Raw genomic sequence first — 23,748 nt, 5'->3', positions numbered from 1 at the left:
TCTGAAAGACACCCACGCAAAAACAATGTATTTACCCCGCGTAAGCATAGAGGAGTAACGCTATCACTAGTAGTGAACTCCCTACAAAGCAACACGAAGTGGCCATAGAATATCTAACCGGAGCAAGTCCAAGGTTGTGTCCTCGTGTTACACCCTCCTTTGTTTGGTTGTAGTGAAGAAGGTCAAGATCGTTCATTGCTGTGGCTATGACTCGGAACGTGTAAGATAATAGGATAATACTGGTGACAACACTACGTGATAGCCTGCGTCCTCTGTTTTGGGTCACACACAGCGAGGGGGAGAGGGGAGGGGCCGCATTCACGCTTCTCTTCCTTGTTAATTCACTGCAGACTTTTTGGTCTGTTTCTCTCAATCTGCCTCCTGTGTGCAGGAATCCGAAAGAATAACACCCTTGCGCTTTGCTATGAAAACATGGAGGAGAGAAATGAGGACTGGAAGCACCTGATTTGATTTGATTTGACCACAAGGGTGAATTCTGAGACCAATCTTTATTTTAATTTTAATATTGCTAGCATATCTTTCGTCCCTGTTCTGTAAATACCCCCAGACTTAACTGTAATCTTTTGCCGTCCGATAATCAGAACGAACGTAACGTAAAGTAAACTTGTTTTTGAAATGATTATCTTCTCTCAGTGGCCCTATATCAATACCTAGCTCTGGCTGCCAGAGCTTTGTGGGAAAATAGGGAAATAAAGAGGTAGGCCTGATGGGGTCCAGGTGTGTAGCTGTAGTACTGTACTGCTCAGGCCCCAGTCTTCCTTTAGAGAGGCATGTCACCACAAAATGGCCTCCATCCAATTCCCTCCGCTATTCTGTGCCTCTTTCAAGCCTCCTCTCTCTTATCTCCTCTCTTCTACCACAGCTCTCCTTTTCACTCCCTTTCACTGCCCTAGATCAATCCGCCCCCCTCTCTCTTTCTCTCTCTCAACTCCAAATCACTGTCCCTTCTATTGTCAACCCCTTTTTGTCATCCTCTGCTGTTCAGTGTTCTCTCAATCGATAATAACAGCAATGGATGTGACGACAACAAAAGGAGTCCTGTCTCTATCTGCCTCTGTGCCTTTGCTTTGGTTTGTTATGGCTGAACTCTTGGCTTCTGACCGGAGAGTTCAACAATGAATACACACAAAGCCAAATTAATGAACAAGAGATGAGCCCACCATTGTGTAACAGAGAACGATAGGAAGAAGGAAAACAGAAAAAGTCAGCCTTGGAGAAATGTTTGGCAGAAATTAAAGACAACCCTCTCTGTTTTCCTTCCTTTATATGACCTAGAACAATATGTAGTCCTGTCAACATGTGTTGTGTTATGCAATCCAATAAAACCTGGTTCCTATTACTTGTTTAAGGCATAAGTTTAAGGTATCAACTACATTCAGCTGTTTGGGTTCTTATACTGTAGCATGACCATTAGAACATACTAGAACAGGCTTAACAACAGTGTTATTTAACTAATCTGCAAGAGCTAACGGAGGAGCTTCAAATTAAAAAGACCAAAACAAGACAGAAATGACAACAAGCTGACCTGACCATAAAAAAATGCTACGTCAATCGAAAACAAAAGCAGAACCTTGAAAGTCATTCAAAAACTATTTGAATATTTCTGAAGCTAAATCCTAAACTACTTTGAGGTATTCAAAACCTTTTTGAACTGTTCTAACCCAACAGCAGACTAATCTCAGCCTGTGTTTTGTTTTGAACAGTTAAAGGGATACTTTGGTATTTTGGCAATGAAGCCCTTTATCTACTTCCCCAGAGTCAGATGAACTCTTTGATACCATTTGAATGTCTCTGCGTGCAGTTTGAAAGAAGATGCTAACTAGTGTTAGCGCAAATGCTAGCTGTTACCATAGACTTCCAGTCATTGCCCTAATGCTAGTTAGCATTGGCTTGCGAAACTACCTCTAACTTCCTTCATACTGGATGCAGAGACATAAAAATGATATCCATGAGTTCATCTGACTCTGAGGAAGTAGATAAATGGGCTTCATTGACAAAATTGGACACACTCTTTTCACGCCATTTCTATACATCACGATGGGTGTGAGTTTCAAAGTACAATGACTGTCCAATGCGCATCCACGTTCAACCGAGAACCCTCCACCTGGGACCTCACAACTTCTTCATCGACATCACTATGGTGGGTTTATACTTTATAGTTTACAATTGCATTTTCATAGTAGTACATCATTTTGCTTTATTTGAACTAATGATAGCTAGCTACTAAGTGGCTGGACCAGTTTTGGAACGATGTGTAACGTCAGGTTTTGCTTGCTGGCCAACCAACAACGTCAATGCAGCTATTAAGCCAATCTACTAAACTTACCCAGAATGAAATATATGAAACTGATCATGACTTCACTGCGATTGGTTAGTCAACATGCAATAATACCTGTATACTGTCAATCACTGCGATGAATGATTTGCGTTTAGATCAAGAGTGTCTGCGGGTTCTGGTTTTTCCTTTCAATTAAGCCCTAGACAATCAGGTGAGGGGAGTTCCTTACTAGTTAGTGACCTTAATTCATCAATCAAGTACAAGGGAGGAGCGGAAACCCGCAGACACTCGGCCCTCCGTGGAATGACTTTGACACGTGTGATGTAGAGGAACAAGATCAAATGAACTGAGCCTAGCCTACCCTGTCCCTTTATCTTTTCAGTGACTGTGATGTGCAAAAAAAAGATGCTAACCAATACTTCAGGTCAGTATGACCAATGATCATGCCTAAATACATTGATATGCATGATATGTGTGTGAGTTGTACAGTAGTAGACCTAGCGGCATAAACTGTATGTGTGTGAGCATCTCTCTCTCCCTATACTTCACAATATGTAGACTTCTTCAACTACCAAAGACATACTTTTATCCAGCTGAAGCAATCTATGATGTGTATTATATGGTGTCAGTTTTACAGAAAATCTAGCTACATAAGCTGTATGTGTGTGAAGAGAAGAGAAGAACATGACGATATAGTTTATGGCCAGAGGATAACAAGGAATTAAGAGGTAGTGCTGGATGCATGACATCATCAACTGTAAACGAGTGGAATTGATATGATAGCCTTAACTGGAAGCATCTGGAAGCATCTTAATTGAATTTCATAGTGGAAAGCTAAAGGAAGGGCAGGAAGAGGGAGGGAGATGGGGAAAGAGAGGGAAGAAAGAGAAAGAACAGGGATAGAAGGTGAATGTTGGTAGAACGAAACTGACGCATGGAGACAGTTTGTTTACAGGATGTTGGGGAAGCATCTTTCAGACACAGACCAGCTCGATATCCAACCATTATACAACCCCCCACACACTATCAGATGGAAGAAGGAAGGTATTGAGTTTCCAGGAGACACTGGATACATAGTCGAGGATCTATACGTCTCCAGGGGTACAACTGGGTCCGAATTTGAACACCATCTGCTTCTATGGCCTCAGGAAAGGCAGAGAGAGTGTGTGTGTCTATATTTGATAGGAAGGAACAGGAGGGCCTTCGCTTTCACTGCAGGTCAGAGGTCACAGAACGGATTGACACGTCTAGTGAAAAGGCAGAGTAGGGTCTATAAAGTGGGTGTTGGGAGACATTAAATATGACAGAAATGCCATAATGTAACATTCTGCGCTTTTTAGGGGACCAAACAAAAAATAAAACAGGCATGCGTCAAGATAAAAACCGTTCTTTGAAAATGTCTGCTCTATTTTACAGAAATTAGATGAACGGCCTGCAATTCTGGCCTCAAGCTCACAGTCAATTCGCATGACCAAAACATTTAATAAAATACTAACATCAAAAAGCCACCCAGAAGAACCTTAATGGTTATTGATGGAGTTGGTTTGCAGGGGCGTGTGTATGTGGCGAGAGCCCTTGAGTGAGAAGAACGATTAGCCTAATCAACTAACAGGATTAAGAGTGGGAGGATTAGATGGAGACACAGTACCGCCACTCTCTAGGCTCGTGACCAGCATTGGCGATACACACGCAGATTCACAAAAAGGCGCTTTTTGGGGAAAATGTGCCACTCTGTGCTGTGATCAACTGGAACCATGAGACAAACACCACGCTTGTTCGATAGCCTCGTGGCATCCAGCGCATTTAGATGAAGATGTACAGTGCATTCGGAAAGTATTCAGACCCCTTAACTTTTTCCACATTTTGTTACTTTCTAAAATTGATTAAATAGTTTTTTTACCTCATCAATCTACACACAATACCCATAATGACAAAGCAAAAACTAGAAAAAAAACCCGGAAATATTACATTTACATAAGTAATCAGACCCTTTACTCAGTACTTTGTTGAAGCACCTTTCGCAGCGATTACAGCCTCGAGTCTTCTTGGGTATAACGCTACAAGCTTGGCACACCTGTATTTGGGGAGTTTCTCCCATTCTTCTCTGCAGATCCTCTCAAGCTCTGTCAGGTTGGATGGGGAGCGTTGCTGCACAGCTATTTTCAGGTCTCTCCAGAGATGTTCGATCGGGTTCAAGTCCGGGCTCTGGCTGGGCCACTCAAGGACATTAAGAGACTTGTCCCGAAGCCACTCCTGCCTTGTCTTGGCTGTGTGCTTAGGGTCGTTGTTCTGTTGGAAGGTGAACCTTCGCCCCAGTCTGAGGTCCTGAGCGCTCTGGAGCAGGTTTTCATCAAGAATCTCTCTGTACTTTGCTCCGTTCATCTTTCCCTCGATCGGGGACATCCCCACAGCATGATGCTGCCACCACCACGCTTCCCCATAGGGATGGTGCCAGGTTTCCTCCAGATGTGACGCTTGGCATTCAGGCCAAAGAGTTCAATATTGGTTTCATCAGACCATAGAATCTTGTTTCTCATGGTCTGAGAGTCTTTAGGTGCCTGTCCAAGGCCCTTCTCCCCCGATTGCTCAGTTTGGTCGGGCAGCCAGCTCTAGGAAGATTAATTTACCACAGGTGGACTCCAATCAAGTTGTAGAAACATCTCAAGGATGATCAATGAAAACAGGATGCACCTGAGCTCAATTTTGAGCCTCAAAGAAATAAGGTATTTCCGTTTTTTTATGTGCAAAAATGTCTACAAACCTGTTTTCGCTTTGTCATTATGGGGTATTGTGTGTAGATTGCTGAGGAATTGTTTTATTTAATTCATTTTAGAATAAGGCTGTAACGTAACAAAACTTGGAAAAAGTCAAGGGGTCTGAATACTTTCCGAAGGCACTTTATGTTTACTGTAAGTGGGGTATTTAAGGAAAAGGGACCCAGCCATGGCTAAAATTATATTATTTATTCTCAAAATAACGTCAAGGGCTCAAGGACCTCTTCTATGTGTGATACAGTTGACAGTGGGCAGTCCCTTTACGAAATGACCCTAAAATAATTTGAGCATTACAACTTGCCGTTTTCAAAACAAGTTAGGACACATAATTAGCTATTACATGGTCTTATGCAACAACTCCAGTGAAACCAGCATCCTGTAGCAGCAGTGCTCAGTTAATGAGTAACAGGACCATGGCCAACAAAAGGTGTCTCGTCAAATTCTGGCAACACGGATCTTTAACTATCTGGTCATCCGCAGGGGAGATCAATTGCTCCCTTGTTTTGGCCGAAGGGCCTAATGCAAGAGATGTTCCACTCCTTCCCATGGCCTTATACAAAATTGGCAGATAATATTCTATGATGCTGCTGGGAAAAAACGGGAAGCAGCCTTCACAGTATGAATCCACCTGATCAGAGCAGATTTCCATGCTTCAGAACCTGGCTTTAAGCCAGGTCCCCTGTAGCTCAGTTGGTAGAGCATGGCGCTTGCAACGCCAGGGTTGTGGGTTCGTTTCCCACGGGGAGCCAGTATGAAAATGTATGTACTCACTAACTGTAAGTCGCTCTGGATAAGCAAATTACGGTTTACTGGTTGGGCTATAAATAGCTATTGTTGACCAAGCTTGTCCCGAGATTCACAAAGGGAGGACTGTGTGTTGGTCAGATGTTAACGCCTTTGTGTCAGGTTAGCTGAGTCTGTAGGAAGTTGGGGTCAATGCCAATCCTCATAGCAAAATGGACAATCTTCAACTGACGTATTGGATTTCTGTCTTTAACTGACTGGTGTTGAACGGGAATTGAGCCCTATAATGGTATACAGCTAGCACCTGACAGACATGGATGTTGTTGTTTGTCCAGCACTGGATGTGCGTTAACACTTTATCTTCAATGCACTAGTAAAATGTACTTGATAGGCAGAAGCAAACAATGTATACAATACAGTCTAGGCCTATATCTCTTGCAGACTGAGAAGCACTGAAAAGTAGGTTTAAAAGATATATAGCTAAAGTAGAGTGACTGGCTGGTCAATTATATTTCCGTCTCGTTTGGGTCTATTTACGTTTATTGGAGGGAAAGTTGGCCATGGAAAGAATGTGTCAGCTGGTTGAGACTGTGGCATACGTCCCACTGTCCATGTGGGAAAATGCTGGATTCTACTGTGAAGATCTCTATGATCTATATAATAATATTATACTATTATTATTCTATAGTGGAAACTACAATCAAATCCAATACAATCTGCATTAGCAATGTGTATTTAGTATCTTTGTTTACAATAGCCGCAGCACAAACACACCTGTCGTATTCTTGAGCAATTCTGAAATGTTTGTTAGGGGAGTCCATGTGGAATTTAGAGTACTCAAAACCGTTCTGTGAGTTTATCTGACCATGGAAAACAACTGTATGTTCATATCTACTGCTCACTACTGCGTAACTACTACTGAATAAATACTGTAAGCAAGTTACAATTTAATTCAGCCCCTACTAGGCTTGTCCCTATCATTTAGGTAATATTCAGTTAAAACTACTTCCATTCGCTTCGCAATGCGCAGACTAAAAGCAGAGCGTAGACAGCACAGGTTGCTTTAAATTCTTCTCTTTTACCAAGTTTTGCTAGTGATTTATGGCCATAAGATATGGAAAGTGTGTCAATAACCACAATATGCCCTCTTTCCTTATTCCTGCACACTATATCTAAGTGCCTGGCTAGAAATGGACACCAGTTGCTCTCGCTCAAGCCTCCTCTGCTTTTGTACAGTACAGTATGGGTGGAAGAAAGCAGAGTTGCTTAATGAAACAGCAGATGTGAAATTAAGCTGTTTTGAGTTAGCCAGTAAGCCAACACTTCTCCTCCCTCCAGAACTACATGAGGGAAAATCATTGAATTAAAAAAAATATTCTAACAAAGATGTCGAAGATTCATGGATGGATGAAACGCTTCACAGTCACCCTCCACTCACAAAAGGTATTTAGTGTACGGGGGGGTTCTAAGCTGACATACGGAATTGTTTTAAGAAGATCATACCATGGATCATTTAGCTATTTGATTTAGAACTTTAGGACTCCTTTAGGTATGCCCAAAAAATATTTAATTTGGCCTTTACTACTATAGCCCATAGAAAAACATTGAATAACACATTCATAAATGGCAAAAAAGACAGTCAAAAAATAAATCATAAGGAATAAGGTTTTGAAGTGTCTGTCCTATATCTAGGAGATATAAGAAAGCTCAGGAAATACACTTCCGTTCAAAAGTTTGGGATCACTTAGAAATGTCCTTGTTTTCGAAAGAAAAGTGAAGAGGCAACTCCGGGATGCTGACCTTCTAGACAGAGTTGAAAAGAAAAAGCCATATCTCAGACTGCCCATCTTAATCTTTTCTTTTTATTGGCCAGTCTGAGATATGGCTTTTTCTTTGCAACTCTGCCTAGAAGGTCAGCATCCCGGAGTCGCCTCTTCACTGTTGACGTTGAGACTTGTGTTTTGCGGGTACTATTTAATGAAGCTGCCAGTTGAGGACCTGTCTCTCAAACTAGACACTCTAATGTATTTGTCCTCTTGCTCAGTTGTGCACCGGGGCCTCCCACTCCTCTTTCTATTCTGGTTAGAGCCAGTTTGCGCTGTTCTGTGAAGGGATTAGTACACAGCGTTGTACGAGATCTTCAGTTACTTGGCAATTTCTCGCATGGAATAGCCTTCATTTCTCAGAACAAGAATAGACTGACGAGTTTCAGAAGAAAGTTCTTTGTTTCTGGCCATTTTGAGCCTGTAATCGAACCTACAATTGCTGATGCTCCAGATAATCAACTAGTCTCAAGAAGGCCAGTTTTATTGCTTCATCAGTTTTCAGCTGTGCTAACATAATTGCAAAAGGGTTTTCTAATGATCAATTAGCCTTTTAAAATGATAAACTTGGAAACACATCGTGCCATTACATGTATGTATGTATGGATTTATGGATGTATGGATGGAGCATAATGTATTAACAGTTTTATTAACATTTTCAAGTACTGGTGACAAATCATGAATTCCGATTATTGCATAGATTGTAATGGACACATATGATGTGTGTAAAATACTTTTTTGAAGGTTGTACTGATTATGATGAGCTAATGCTAAGTAATTTTCCAGCTATGTGTGGCGCCATGTATGTTCACATTATACAATGCATTCTGGGTGTCACGTAAACGTCTGTCAGACCAAAGATGCTATAACAAAATGAGGTGAAGGAATGGTTCACTCAACCTACGAGTAAACTTCCGGAAGTTAATGAAGGGAAGTGAATGATCATAGATGACACACCCCCTTCAACATGCATACTGCAAACAGACCAAACTCATCTTGTCTCCTCTTATTATCTTTGGTTGATGCGAAAAAACAAACAGGGTGGCGTGCACAAACTACCCATCGTTGGATTACTTTTGATTTTTAGAAAGTGTTTTACTCAATTATTTCGATCAATGGTGAGCTATCCCATGATGTGATGAATTGTAAATGGTAATTGCTATTAGCTAATTCATATTGTGGTTTCTATCAGCCGAGAGTTAGCTAAATATGACCGCTTATGTTATGTCAATCTTTCCTCAGTTAGTGCTAGGACTAATGTAGCCTACATTTTCTGGTTTGGATGATTGTGTTATGCTGTTGCTATTTCTGTGAATGTCTGAACATTGCATCTAAATATAAACTGGTCACTTTCAGGACATAACTTTGTAAGGACTGTGTTTGTGCAAAATGTTTCTGTGAGAAAACAGTGTGGCCAGCTCAAACGCTGACTGTTGTGTCAATCGAAACTGGATGTTCCAAATAAGCGTTCTAATCACACCGGTTTGAGTGTGCACTGCAGCAACCACTGTAGAATGATCACACCCATTTGTTGGTACGTGTCAAAGGGTTAAGTGACCTAATGGGAACGTTGCCAAATGTCCTCAGGACGTCCCGTTTGCTGGGTTATTCCTTGATCGTGTAGGGCTTACTATATAATTTTGTAGTATAGTATAGAATGTTTTACTACACACTGTTGTATCCCTCAATCGTGTAATACTTGCTATATAATGTTGTAGTATACTGTAGAATACACTAGACACTGTAGTACCTTTCAGTCATTACAGCTTTTCTCAATCACGTGCAAGCAATTTTCGGATTTGTGTTGAAACGTACAGTATTTATAGCAGAACAGCAATGATCAAATACTCAAATACATTTACAGAACTTCTGATTATTGTCTTGCCTTATTACCTTGCATATCTAAGACCACCTTTTGCAAAACATTAAATGAAAAAATCACTGTTAAGTATTTTGTTCACAGAATATTAACACATTGTTTTCATCAGAAGAGAAATGTGTGCAATTGTGTTCACTGTTTCCGGCAATCAGTAAATACTACTGCACAAAATTCTAAATCATCCCATCAGTGTCATACCATGTACAATATATGGAACAATCTAGGCAATGGAGATTGTCTAATTGTTACAATATTGCGGACATGCAGAGAATGAAGTTGGGTTACTTCTACGTAACTTTGGGTTACTCCTAAGTCATCATCTCCAACATTGTGACCTTCCATTAAAGAGCTTTGCTTTGGTGTGGATTTAGGCCTATACATTCATATTAGTGTTCCTCCATTGTATTCAGCTTTCCTTATTTCTATTGTGGATTGTATTTCTCTGCGCCAATGCAAAGTCTACAAAACTATGAGCAAATCAACCTTTGTATTGAATACATGGAATTGGATTGTGATGATACCGATGAATGAATGAAACCTGCACACAATGTGCTTATTTTCTAATTTTATTTATCAGGAATAATATTTGATTTAATGTGTATGAAATTGTTTGGTGAAATATGCATAAAAGCAGTCATTGCCCATAATGCTGCACCTTTGGATAGTTGTACTTCCGATTTTGATCATCATGATTTATTGACTGCAAAGAAAATGTGTTGATCTACTTGGATTTTTTAAACACAGACTTACTTTCTGTTTTGTCTGCTTGGACTCAAGAGAGTATGGTTGTGTTAATCTTTTTGCAGGCAGTTGTGTTCTTTTGATGAATGTATTTGCAATTTTGACAGTATAATATATTTTTGATGAATGTATTTTTGAAAACACATTTACTGTTTTGCACAGAGTTCTTTATCTTGTAGACCCTATTTTGTAAATCGACAACATTGTTCCAAAAAAATGCTTGTACGCGATTGAGAAAAACTTTAAAAGCACTTACTATAGAATTTTGTACTACATTGCAAAAGACTGTCCCATAAGACATTGTACCATAGTGTACTATAGTACGTACTATAGTTTACCATAGTATACTGTGGTGCGTACTATGGTAGGCCAACAAATAAATGTACTATGATAGCTTTGTAAATAATGTCATTTGTTTATCCATATTACTCTACTGTGCAATGACAATCATGTACATAATTAATATGTTGTACTGTAAATATGTAGCCATTGAAACATTTAATGTATCATGGTGGAAAGTTTGAAATCATGCCATGAATAAGAACATTTTATTTATGGAAGAAATCATGGTTAATACCCTCAAACCCACATGAAAAAATACTATAGTTTACTATAGAATACTACAGTACTTACTACAGTGAAGGAAAAAAGTATTTGATCTCCTGCTGATTTTGTACGTTTGCCCACTGACAAAGACATGATCAGTCTATAATTTTTATGGTAGGTTTATTTGAACAGTGAGAGACAGAATAACAACAACAAAATCCAGAAAAACACATGTCAAAAATGTTATAAATTGATTTGCATTTTAATGAGGGAAATAAGTATTTGACCCCTCTGCAAAACATGACTTAGTACTTGGTGGCAAAACCCTTGTTGGCAATCACAGAGGTCAGACGTTTATTGTAGTTGGCCACCAGGTTTGCACACATCTCAGGAGGGATTTTGTCCCACTCCTCTTTGCAGATCTTCTCCAAGTCATTAAGGTTTGTATATATCTGGCCCTTCATTGGACACTGTGTTAACAAACCTCCAAACGAGCTTCAATGCCATACAACAATCCTTCAGTAGCCTTCAACTGCTCTTAAACACTAGTAAAACTAAATGCATGCTTTTCAATCGAACGCTGCTAGCACCCGCCCACCCGACTAGAATCACCACTCTCGACGGGTCTGACCTAGAGTATGTGGACAACTACAAATATCTAGGTGTCTGGTTAGACTGTAAACTCAACTTCCAGACTCACATAAAGAATCTCCAATCCAAAGTTAAATCTAGAATCGGCTTCCTATTTCGCAACAAAGCCTCCTTCACTCATGTTGCCAAACATGCCCTCGTAAAACTGACTATCCTACCGATCCTTGACTTCGGCGATGTCATTTACAAAATAGCCTCCAACACTCTACTCAGCAAATTGGATGTAGTCTATCACAGTGCCATCCGTTTTGTCTCCAAAGCCCCATACACTACCCACCACTGTGACCTGTACGTGTTCGTCGTCAAACCCACTGGCTCCAGGCCATCTATAAATCACTGCTAGGCAAATCCCCGCCTTATCTTAGCTCATTGGTCACCATAGCAGCACCCACCCGTAGTCTGCGCTCCAGCAGGTATATCTCACTGGTCATTCCCAAAGCCAACACCTCCTTTGGCCGCCATTCCTTCTAGTTCTCTGCTGCCAATGACTGGAACGAATTGCAAAAATCTCTGAAGCTGGAGACTCTTATCTCCCTCAATAACTTTAAGCATCAGTTGTCAGAGCACCTTACCGATCACTGCACCTGTACACAGCCCATCTGAAATTAGCCCACCCAACTACCTCATCCCTATATTGTTATTTATTTTGCTCTTTTGCACCCCAGTATCTCTATTTGCACATCATCTCTTGCACATCTAGCATTCCAGTGTTAATACTATTGTAATTATTCTGCACTATAGCCTATTTATTGCCTTACCTCCATAACTTGCTACATTTGCACACACTGTATATATATTTTCTGTTGTATTTCTGACTTTATGTTTTTTTTACCCCATATGTAACTCTGTGTTGTTTTTATTGCACTACTTTGCTTTATCTTGGCCAGGTCGCAGTTGTAAATGAGAACCTGTTCTCAACTGGCTTACCTGGTTAAATAAAGGTGAAATAAAAATAAATAAAAAAAATAAATAAAAAAAGGTTTCGAGGCTGACGTTTGGCAACTCGAACCTTCAGCTCCCTCCACAGATTTTCTGTGGGATAAGGTCTGGAGACTGGCTAGGCCACTCCAGGACCTTAATGTGCTTCTTCTTGAGCCACTCCTTTGTTGCCTTGGCCGTGTGTTTTGGGTCATTGTCATGCTGGAATACCCATCCACGACCCATTTTCAATGCCCTGGCTGAGGGAAGGAGGTTTCTCACACAAGATTTGACGTTACATGGCCCCGTCCATTGTCCCTTTGATGCGGTGAAGTTGTCCTGTCCCCTTAGCAGAAAAACACCCCCAAAGCATAATGTTTCCACCTCCATGTTTGTCGGTGGGGATGGTGTGCTTGGGGTCATAGGCAGCATTTCTCCTCCTCCAAACACGGCGAGTTGAGTTGATGCCAAAGAGCTCAATTTTGGTCTCATCTGACCACAACACTTTCACCCAATTCTCCTCTGAATCATTCAGATGTTCATTGGCAAACTTCAGACGGCCCTGTATATGTGCTTTCTTGAGCAGGGGGACCTTGCGGGCGCTGTAGGATTTCAGTCCTTCACGGCATAGTGTGTTACCAATTGTTTTCTTGGTGACTATGGTCCCAGCTGCCTTGAGATCATTGACAAGATCCTCCCGTGTAGTTCTGGGCTGATTCCTGACCGTTCTCATGATCATTACAACTCCACGAGGTGAGATCTTGCATGGAGCCCCAGGCCGAGGGAGATTGACAGTTCTTTTGTGTTTCTTCCATTTGTGAATAATCGCATCAACTGTTGTCACCTTCTCACCAAGCTGCTTGGCGATGGTCTTGTAGCCCATTCCAGCCTTGTGTAGGTCTACAATCTTGTCCCTGACATCCTTGGAGAGCTCTTTGGTCTTGGCATTTTTCTGGATTTTTTTGTTGTTATTCTGTTTCTCACTGTTCAAATAAACCTACCATTAAAATTATAGACTGATCATTTCTTTGTCAGTGGGCAAACGTACAAAATCAGCAGGGAATCAAATACTTTTTTCCCTCACTGTATATAATTTTATAGTACACGTTAGTAAACTGTAGTGTACTGTAGAATACTATACTACAGTCGTGGTCAAACGTTTTGAGAATGACACAAGTATTGGTCTTCACAAAGTTCGCTGCTTCAGTGTTATGAGATATTTTTGTCAGATGTTACTACGGTATACTGAAGTATAATTACAAGCATTCCAAAAGTGTCAAAGGCTTTTATTGACAATTACATTAAGTTTATGCAAAGAGTCCATATTTGCAGTGTTGACCATTCTTTTTCAAGTCCTCTGCAATCCGCCCTGGCATGCTGTCAATTAACTTCTGGGCCACATCCTTATTGATGGCAGCCCATTCTTGCATAATCAATGCATGGAGTTTGTCAGAATTTGTGGGTTTTTGTTTGTCCGCCCGCCTCTTGAGTATCGACCACAAGTTCTCAATGGGATTAAGGTCTGGGGAGTTTCCTGGCCATGGACCCAAAATTTCGATGTTTTGTTCCCCGAGCCACTTAGTTATCGCTTTTGCCTTATGACAAGGTGCTCCATCATGCTGGAAAAGACATTGGTCGTCACCAAACTGTTCTTGGATGGTTGGGAGAAGTTGCTCTCGGAGGATGTGTTGGTACCATTCTTTATTCATGGCTGTGTTCTTAGGCAAAATTGTGAGTGAGCCCACTCCCTTGGCTGAGAAGCAACCCCACACATGAATGGTCTCAGGATGCTTTACTGTTGGCATGACACAGGACTGATGGTAACGCTCACCTTGTCTTCTACGGACAAGGTGTTTTCCGGATGCCCCAAACAATTGGAAAGGGGATTCATCAGAGAAAATGACTTTACCCCAGTCCTCAGCAGTCCAATCCCTGTACCTTTTGCAGAATATCAGTCTGTCCCTGATGTTTTTCCTGGAGAGAAGTGGCTTCTTTGCTGCCCTTCTTGACACCAGGCCATCCTCCAAAAGTATTTGCTTCACTGTGCGTGTAAATGCACTCACACCTGCCTGCTGCCATTCCTGAGCAAGCTCTGCACTGGTGGTGCCCCGATCCCGCAGCTGAATCAACTTTAGGAGATGGTCCTGGCGCTTGCTGGACTTTCTTGGGCGCCCTGACGCCTTCTTCACAACAATTGAACCTCTATCCTTGAAGTTCTTGATTGTCCGATAAATGGTTGATTTAGGTGTAATCTTACTAGCAGCAATATCCTTGCCTGTGAAGCCCTTTTTGTGCAAAGCAATGATGACGGCACGTGTTTCCTTGCACGTAACCATGGTTAACAGAGGAAGAACAATGATTTCAAGCACCACCCTCCTTTTAAAGCTCTTTTATTCTAACTCAATCAGCATGACAGAGTGATCTCCAGCCTTGTCCTCGTCAACACTCTCACCTGTGTTAACGAGAGAATCACTGACATGATGGCAGCTGGACCTTTTGTGGCAGGGCTGAAATGCAGTGGAAATGTTTTTTGGGGGGATTAAGTTCATTTTCATGGCAAAGAGGGACATTGCAATTAATTGCAATTAATCTGATCACTCTTCATGACATTCTGGAGTATATGCTAATTGCCATCATCAAAACTGAGGCAGCAGACTTCGTGAAAATTAATATTTGTGTCATTCTCAAAACTTTTGACCACGACTGTACACACTGGATTGATATGCTAATATTTAGATTTGCATACACCCGGCCTATTCCCCTCCTCCATATAATTTACATGTACATTTTAGTCATTTTGCAGACACTCTTATCCAGAGCAACTTACAGTTAGTGCATTCATCTTAAGATAGCTAGGTGGGACAACCACATATCAAAGTCATAGTAAGTACATTATCCTCAATAAAGTAGCTATCAGCAGGTCAGAGCTAGTAAGAAAAAGAAAGTAAAGTGCGAGTGCTAGTTCAGGAAAAGGGTGCTGTGAGATTATTTAATATACTCTTTGTCCTAGCTTCAGGGGGAAGCTGGTTCCACCATTGGGGTGCCAGGTCAGAGAAGAGCTTGGACTGGGCTGAGAGGGAGCTGCCCTCCCGTAGGGGTGGGAGGGCCAAGAGACCAGAGGTGGCACCCATGAGTGAAAAGTATAGACCATATACGTTATTGTGTCCCCTACAGGTTATCTCTGTTACTTCACTTACTACAGTTTATAGAACAGGGGAGGAGGTCTGATATCCCTTCAGACCCCAGTCCTACCCACTTACAGGTTACGGAAAATGTGCTGTTTTAATATTTGTCTAGTAGGTTTCCTCAAGGACAAAGCCCCCACTTCTATGTCAAAGATAATAAAACAAAAACACTATAGTAAATACTACAGTAATATCTGCAAAAACACTACAATAAATACTACAGTATGCTACAGTCATGACCGCAAAAACACTACAGTGAATACTACAGTGAATACTATAGTATATAAATATAGTAATACTACAGTATTTATACCATAGTATACTATAGTATTTTTTCATGTGGGTACCCATGACATTCACAAACCTTCATATGCCCACTACAATACACACAAGCCTAACACACTTAAAAACTCACACAAAATGTGTCACACATTTCCCTCAATTACCACGACTAACCTGTACCCCCGCACATTGACTCTGTACCGGTACCCCCTGTATATAGCCACACTACTGTTATTTTACTGCTGTTCTTTAATTATTTTTTAGTTGTATTTTTTAGTTATCTATTTTCTACTTAACACTTATTTTTCTTAAAACTGCATTGTTGGTTAAGGGCTTGTAAATATATTTACATTTACATTTTAGTCATTTAGCAGACGCTCTTATCCAGAGCGACTTACAGGAGCAATTAGGGTTAAGTGCCTTGCTCAAGGGCACATTTACGTCATTTAGCAGACGCTCTAGTCCAGAGCGACTCACAAATTGATGCATTCACCCTATAGCCAGTGGGATAACCACTTTACAATTTATTTATTTATTTATTTATTTATTATTTTTTTTTGGGGGGGTAGAAGGATTACTTTATCCTATCCCAGGTATTCCTTAAAGAGGTGGGGTTTCAAATGTCTCCGGAAGGTAAATAAGTGTACACCTGTTGTATTCTGCGCATGTGACAAATACAATTTGATTTCATTTGATTTGACACTAAAACTATTATCCCCACACATGGCAGCAACAAACATAAATAAAGATGAGTTGATACTGACCCCAAAAAATCTTGTGTCTACTGGCTGTAATAGACGAGACAGAAGGAACCCTTGTCACTTTCTCAAACAGAGACAGACAAAGTCTCAGGACCAAAGATACCCTATGACATAGCCTATAACCTATGGCATCTCCAATGAGGTAGTGTGTTATTTGGTAAGTAGAACACACACTGCTTGGACAGCGGTCAACACCGTGACCCATTGGAATCCAATTGAATCAATTACTGCTACTGGTTCACTGGCTCAGTTTTAAAAGCTGTCTCGTGCCATTTGGAGGGGAAAATAAATAGTGACTGGTGTCTGTTCCATATAATAAATAATGTCAAATTATTATAATAATTGTTTTATTCAAATCAAATTGATGATGGCTCAAACTCATGTCACCATGTCACCTTGTCCATGGATGATTATTATGACTGGTTAATGCAATTTATTAATCATAGCATTCACTTGTTGAGCATATTTTAGTAATGTTATTTGCAGTGATTATAACAGTTTTCTTGTTGAGTGTCTATCTATCATGGACTATTATAGTTTCATCAAATTACTTGTACTAAAACATTACTTGTCCAACATGTTGTTTGCAGGGCTCACTTGCAAAAGGGACCTGTGTCTCAATGTTGACTCACTGCAAAAGTAAAAGTAAAATAAAATACAAACTGCCTATATTATGAAACTGGTTTCATGTTTATTCTTCAGCAATAAAGCATATAGATTTCACAACGTGTGTTTAAACATTTTGGAAAGAAATGGGCTACTAAAACTATGTTGCTGAGTTTCAAAAGGACATGCGCACTTAAATGTATTGGACTTGAGTAACTGTGTCATTGACACTAAGGCAGAAGGAAACAACAAAACACAACAGAACACACATTTTATCCTCTAAAAATCACAGGCTATTCTTGCTTATCGATCAGGTGTCGCAGCTTCGACAGCAAACCAGTCACCAGACGCATTGAATGAACCGCACAAATGGCTAGAGTGTAGTACAGTGCGCCCAGTGCTCAGTGAAGAAATTACTGGTGATTTCCTTACCTCCAACTGCGGAAGGTCGGGGTCCAATTGGGTGAAGCTATGCAGGACAACGGGGCTCACATCCCCGGCGACCTCTAGTTTCACCCCGTCCCAGATGTTGCGAATCCTCCAGGTGCTGGCATCGAACATCACATCAGAGGAACCCAGCTTGATGCTGCGCCCCTCGCACTGAGCTACCGTCAGATAAACCATTGGCGTCGTCCGTCTGTATCGCTACAACAGCAACAATGTCATACGAAGCCAACACCGCGGTAGTCTTCCCCCATGTCATGCGGTTAAAAACGGCGACACGGTCTTTTTTCTCACAAAAGCAAGCAGAAGACTCGGGTGAATGTAGGCTACTGACCGATTTGTGTGTGCGTACAGTATGTCTGCACCGGGAAGCGGGGACGGGGTTAGCTTGGAAAGGTCCTCCACAGATCCTCCCCGGACGCAGAAACGCCTGCCCCCTCTTGAGAAGCTGATGTCATTTTCGCAGCAAAGTGATGAGGGGAGAAAGTCGTTCTGTAGGACATAGGTAGTAAACTATACTGCTCTTACCACGATTCACACCCTCATGTTAACTATCCAATGCTGTATTCATGCACTTCAAGAAGATAGGCATAAGGTGGCCACCAAAATAAATGTAAACAACTGGGCAAAATGTCTCATGTCATACCCGTGGTATATGGTCTGATATACCATGGAAGTCAACCAATTACTGCTTTTATTTTTTACTTATCTATTGTTTACTTAACACTTATCTTTCTTAAAACTGCATTGTTGGTTAAGGGCTTGTAAGTAAGCATTTCACTGTAAGGTCTACACCTGTTGTATAATAATAATAATATGCCATTTAGCAGACACTTTTATCCAAAGCGACTTACAGTCATATATTCGCGCATGTGACAAATACAATTTGATTTGATTTGATTTTATCAGCATTCAGGGCTCGAACCACCCAGTTTATAATAGTGTCTATAGCTCTACTGTACAGTATGCATGCCAGAGAATAAATTGGGATTTGTAAGGGTGGTGCTCTTCCCAAAACGATCTGTTAATTCTATTTTCTAACAAATCTATTAGGCCTACATTATAGCCTAAATTGTCACTGTCTTCCACCTTAAAGTGATATAAAAACGGACATAATATTGTATTACATTATAGACAGGTTAGCTGACAACGTCACGAACACGATGTGCAGGCTTCAAAGGGGTAGAATGACGTATGTTGTTATGGTTCTGTATGGCCAGATAGCTAGCAACAATGACAAGAAACTGCCATGTGGGGAACCGTAAGTGGCTCGTTCTTGATAGCATGTCTTGTTTTGAGGTGTTTTGACTGATGTCACGTCTATGCAAATATGGCAAAAAATGTGCAAGCGAGCTAGCTAACCAACAATTGTAACAATGTATTTGAGTGTTCATTGTGCAACTTTACTTGTTTTCAATAAACAATGGAGAAATATAGTTTACAAGTTATCAACAATCTAAGCCAACCCCGTCTGTTTTGCCCCATAGTTGTGCAACCATCGGTTTTGTTGCTAAACAACCAACCCTTCTATAGCATTGAAGCATATTTAATCTGGGCCTGCTTAAAGGCAATGTTTGAAAAAACCGTCTTTCACAGTCTAGAATTACGCTGCGAAAGTGAAATACAAAACGGAGACAGAAACAAACTCATTTGTTTTATTGAGTACAGTACAGGGTAGTAAAAAGGTAGTCTGAGCTGCCCCCACACATATCCATAGCAACATCTTGGCTGCTCCACTTTCTACATCTGTTTTGCGTTATGCGTGGACTGAGCAGGCCGACACTGCCAGTAAGCACAGGCTGAAAACCAGGGTTGGGGAGTAATGAACTATATGTAGTTCAACTAGTAATTTAACTAAATTTTGCAGAAGCTTGGTGGTAATTGAACTAAATTCAAATCTAGGCAGTGTTTTCAGTAGTTAATTACTTTTTTTGCCATGTAGCGGTGTAGCTAATTACTGGAAGTACACACTACGTTTTTGCAAAAATAACAGAAAATATGGGTGAAGTAGGCTATATTTTCCTTTCTATTACAGAATCAGACCTGCCTAATTTCACTTTAAACATCATTTTTGTGTTTACTAGGCTAAATTACACATTCTGTTAACATTTAACCCCAAAGTGATCTGTTCTTGCAATTTGTAGAATATGACATTTCAGATTTACTTATTATAATTCTTCACTAAGTAGTTTGGATGTAGTGAACTACATTTTCAAAGTAACTTTAGTTAAGTAAACTATATTTTTCGTAAGGGTAGCTTTAGTGTAGGTTAACTTCTTTCAGTGTGAAGTAATTGGTAGCTTGGTAAACTATCTTTTCAGAGTAGCTTCCCAACACTGCTGAAAATAAATTTAGAGAGGCTGAGGAATGCGACGAGAGAGAAGGGAGAAGAACAGAGGGGGAAAGAGGGTTTGGTGACTGACGATGTTGGGGTCCTGCTGTCTACAGTGATAAACTGAGGTCATGGGTGGGTTTCGAAGTGAGTATGAGATTGTACTTTTGCAGAAATGTGAATATCTTATTGTAATGAAACATGTAATACGGACAATTCCTTTGACCTCAAGGCTTGGTTTTTGCTCTGACATGCACTGTCAACTGTGGTGTATGCCTTTCCAAATCATGTCCAATCAATTGAATTTACAACAGGTGGACTCCAATCAAGTTGTAGAAACATCTCAAGGATGATCAATGGAAACAGGATGCACCTAAGCTCAATTTTGAGTCTCATAGCAAAGGGTCTGATTACTTATGCAAATGTGATATTGACGTTTTTATTTTTTTTATCCATTTTAGAATAAGGCTGTAAAGCAGGGGCGCAACTCCTACTGGGGACGGGGGGGACGGGGACGGGGGACATGTGTCATTCTGAAATTGCATTTTTGTCCCCCTCAGTTTTATCATTGGAATGTGATAGAAAACGAGGCAACGGTGTGCTTTTGGACCATGCGGATGCCTCCGAGCGGTCGGGTAGGCTGTTTGGAGTGTTTATCCGACTGAAAAAAAGTATTATTATAATAACTATGTCCCCCCCACTTCTAAAACTAAAGTTGCGCCCCTGCTGTAACGTAACAAAATGTGGGAAAAGTCAAGGGGTCTGAATACTTTCCGAATGCACTGTATGTATTTATTGTGTGTTTGTGAGTGTGTGTGTGTTTGTGTGTGTTTGTGAGTGTCTGTGTGTGTGTGTGTGTGTGTGTGTGTGTGTGTGTGTGTGTGTGTGTGTGTGTGTGCGTATGTGCACACACGCCTGGGAAAAAGCGTTTACACTCCTTTTGTTGTTTCCCTGCTTATTCCAATAGGTAATCACTGTAGACATTTTTTGCTGTAGACTTAAGTTTGCTATTGGCAGGGTGATGACTTTAATATCATCAAATCACAGGTGTGTAGCCCACAGCCCCCTGCCCCCTTACATGAGTGATAAGTGGTGCGATGGCACACTGCCCTTCCGATCCCTTAAGTCATGTCAACTCAGCCACTGCACTAAGTGCCAACCCAGTATCCAGTATATAACTTCCTTGTTTTGTTTCTCGGGATGGTTCCCCATAACACCGGCCAACCTTTGATCATTGGTCAAATGGACCGAAAACTAGGGGACGAAGAGAGAGGCCAGACAGAGAGATGAAAACGAGGGGAGGGAAGCAAAGTACTTAAGTAAAACATTCCTAAAGAAAATAATGTACTTTTTACTCCATACATCTTCCCTGATACCCAAAAGTACTCGTTACATTTTGAATGCTCAGCAGGACAGGAAAAGGGTCCAATTCTGGCACTTATCAAGAGAACATCCCTGGTCATGCATACTGCCTCTGATCTGGCGGACTCACTAAACACACATGCTTCGTTTGTAAATTATGTCTGAGTGTTGGAACGTGCCCCTGGCTTTCCGTAAATTAAAAAAAAACAAGAAAATGGTGCCATCTGGTTTGCTTAATATAAGGAATTTGAAATGATTGGTTGTTTTACGTTTTTCTTTTGATACATAAGTATATTTTAGCAATTACATTTACTTTTGATACTTCAGTATATTTAAAACCAAATACTTTTAGACTTTTACTCAAGTAGTATTTTACTGGGTGACTTTCACTTTTACTTGAGTCATTTGTTATTAAGGTATCTTTACTTTTACTCAAGTATGACAATTGGGTACTTTTTCCACCACCGGAGGGAAGAGATGGGGCAGACAGAGCGAAGAAGGACCCATATATCACTGAATCTTCAGAAAGAGACCAACGCTGAGGGACGTTCAAGAGAGTCGACTAATCAGAGATGCAGAAATAGAGTGTCAGCAGTCCCAAACCACAAGGCAGCCTTCTAAGAAAGCTACAAATTATGTCTCTCAGGCCATTTTCTTATTGACTGTACAAGATCAAGCACAGCATCTATGGCCAACATGTCTGGCATCTTGTTCATTTTTGCTTTAAAGGCACAATCTGCATGATTTCCAGTCATTTCAAATTATGAAATAATAGGATCACTTGTTCGAGCCCAGTATGGGGGGCAGTTGGATAGTGGAGGAAGCGTAGCTTTTAAGAAGCACACTGATCCCCGTTACACTTGCGCGCGTCTGCGTAGCCGAGCGCTAAAATAGAACTTGATTCTATTTGAGTTGCTCGATGTGCTGCAAGTCCCGCCTCTCCCATTTACTAATTGGTAATCACGAGCATACAAACCCACGTGGGTGCTTGAAAGATGAACGAGGAGAGATTAACTAACTAAAAACTAACTAGGTTTCCCCTTTTATGTGTGGATTAACACTAGAAAAGCCTGGCCTCGAGCCATCCCGTTCTGAGACAACATTCTTAGAGTTTGAATAAATGTCATATATGCTATTGCAAAAACAATCCTTGGTTGTGTTTATGAAGGTCTTGGGTAACATTACAATACGAAAAAATATATATTTCAAAGAATAGCATTTTCATTAGTTACTGTAGGCTATCTGTAAAAATTAAAAACGACTAAAACAATGCAATTCAAGTGTTAAATCCATAGAAGAAATCCATTATAATCTTGTTTTGGCAAGACTTAAGAAGAATAATGGCGCTAAAACCGAATAGCATATTTTACATTTTATTATGTTACTAGTCTTTGCTTAGTAGCCTAGGCTATACGCTGCTGTGCTTATGTGTGGAGTGCATGGAACAGTGGATATTCTTAGAAAAAGAATCACAGACAGTGTCACCAGCAAAGCACCCACACACCATCACACCTCCTCCTCCATGCTTCACGGTGGGAACCACACATGCGGAGATCATCCGTTCACCTACTCTGCGTCTCAAAAAGACACGGCGGTTGGAACCAACAATCTCAAATTTGGACTAATCAGACCAAAGGACAGATTTCCACCGGTCTAATGTAAATTGCTTGTGTTTCTTGGCCCAAGCAGGTCTCTTCTTATTATTGGTGTCCTTTAGTAGTGGTTTCTTTGCAGCAATTCAACCATGAAGGCCTGATTCACGCAGTCTCCTCTGAACAGTTGATGTTGAGATGTGTCTGTTACTTGAACTCTGTGAAGCATTTATTTGGGCTGCAATCTGAGGTGCAGTTAACTCTTATCCTCTGCAGCAGAGGTAACTCTGGGTCTTCCTTTCCTGTGGCGGTCCTCATGAGAGCCAGTTTCATCATAGCGCTTGATGGTTTTTGCGACTGCACTTGAAGAAACTTTCAAAGTTCTTGAACTCTTACGGATTGACTGACCTTCATGTCTTAAAGTAATGATGGACTGTCACTTCTCTTTGCCTATTTGAGCTGTTCTTGCCATAATATGGACTTGGTCTTTTACCAAATAGGGCTATATTCTGTATACCACCCTGACCTTGTCACAACACAACTGATTGGCTCAAACGCATTAAGAAGGAAAGAAATTCCACAAATTAACATTTATCAAGGCACACCTGTTAATTGAAATGCATTCCACGTGACTACCTCATGAAGCTGGTTGAGGGAATGCCAAGAGTGTGCAAAGCTGTCATCAAGGCAAAGGGTGGCTACTTTGAAGAATCTCAAATATCTTTTTTGGTTACTACATGATTCCATATGTGTTATTTCATAGTTTTGATGTCTTCACTATTATTCTACAATGTAGAAAATAGTACAAA

At 40.7% G+C, this 23,748-nt stretch overlaps 1 protein-coding gene across 3 annotated transcripts in view; it reads right to left on the bottom strand.

Annotated features, from left to right (window-relative positions):
• LOC121541417 (ral guanine nucleotide dissociation stimulator-like) overlaps positions 1-23,748 on the bottom strand; it is a 124,563-nt gene that overhangs the window by 56,289 nt on the left and 44,526 nt on the right. For 2 of the 3 annotated variants that reach the window (XM_041850407.2, XM_041850408.2), the window contains exon 1: positions 17,642-17,999. The exons of the other annotated variant lie outside the window; for it this stretch is intronic. In XM_041850407.2, coding sequence (XP_041706341.1) covers positions 17,642-17,833 — 192 coding nt within the window. In that variant the 5' untranslated portion in view covers positions 17,834-17,999. Of the gene's footprint in view, positions 1-17,641; positions 18,000-23,748 lie in introns of those variants that run through there. 3 annotated transcript variants of the gene reach the window in all.

This window comes from Coregonus clupeaformis, chromosome 27 (genome assembly GCF_020615455.1).
Source record: "Coregonus clupeaformis isolate EN_2021a chromosome 27, ASM2061545v1, whole genome shotgun sequence".
Classification (NCBI taxonomy): Eukaryota; Metazoa; Chordata; class Actinopteri; order Salmoniformes; family Salmonidae; genus Coregonus; species Coregonus clupeaformis.
This window is presented reverse-complemented; position numbering and strand designations above follow the sequence as displayed.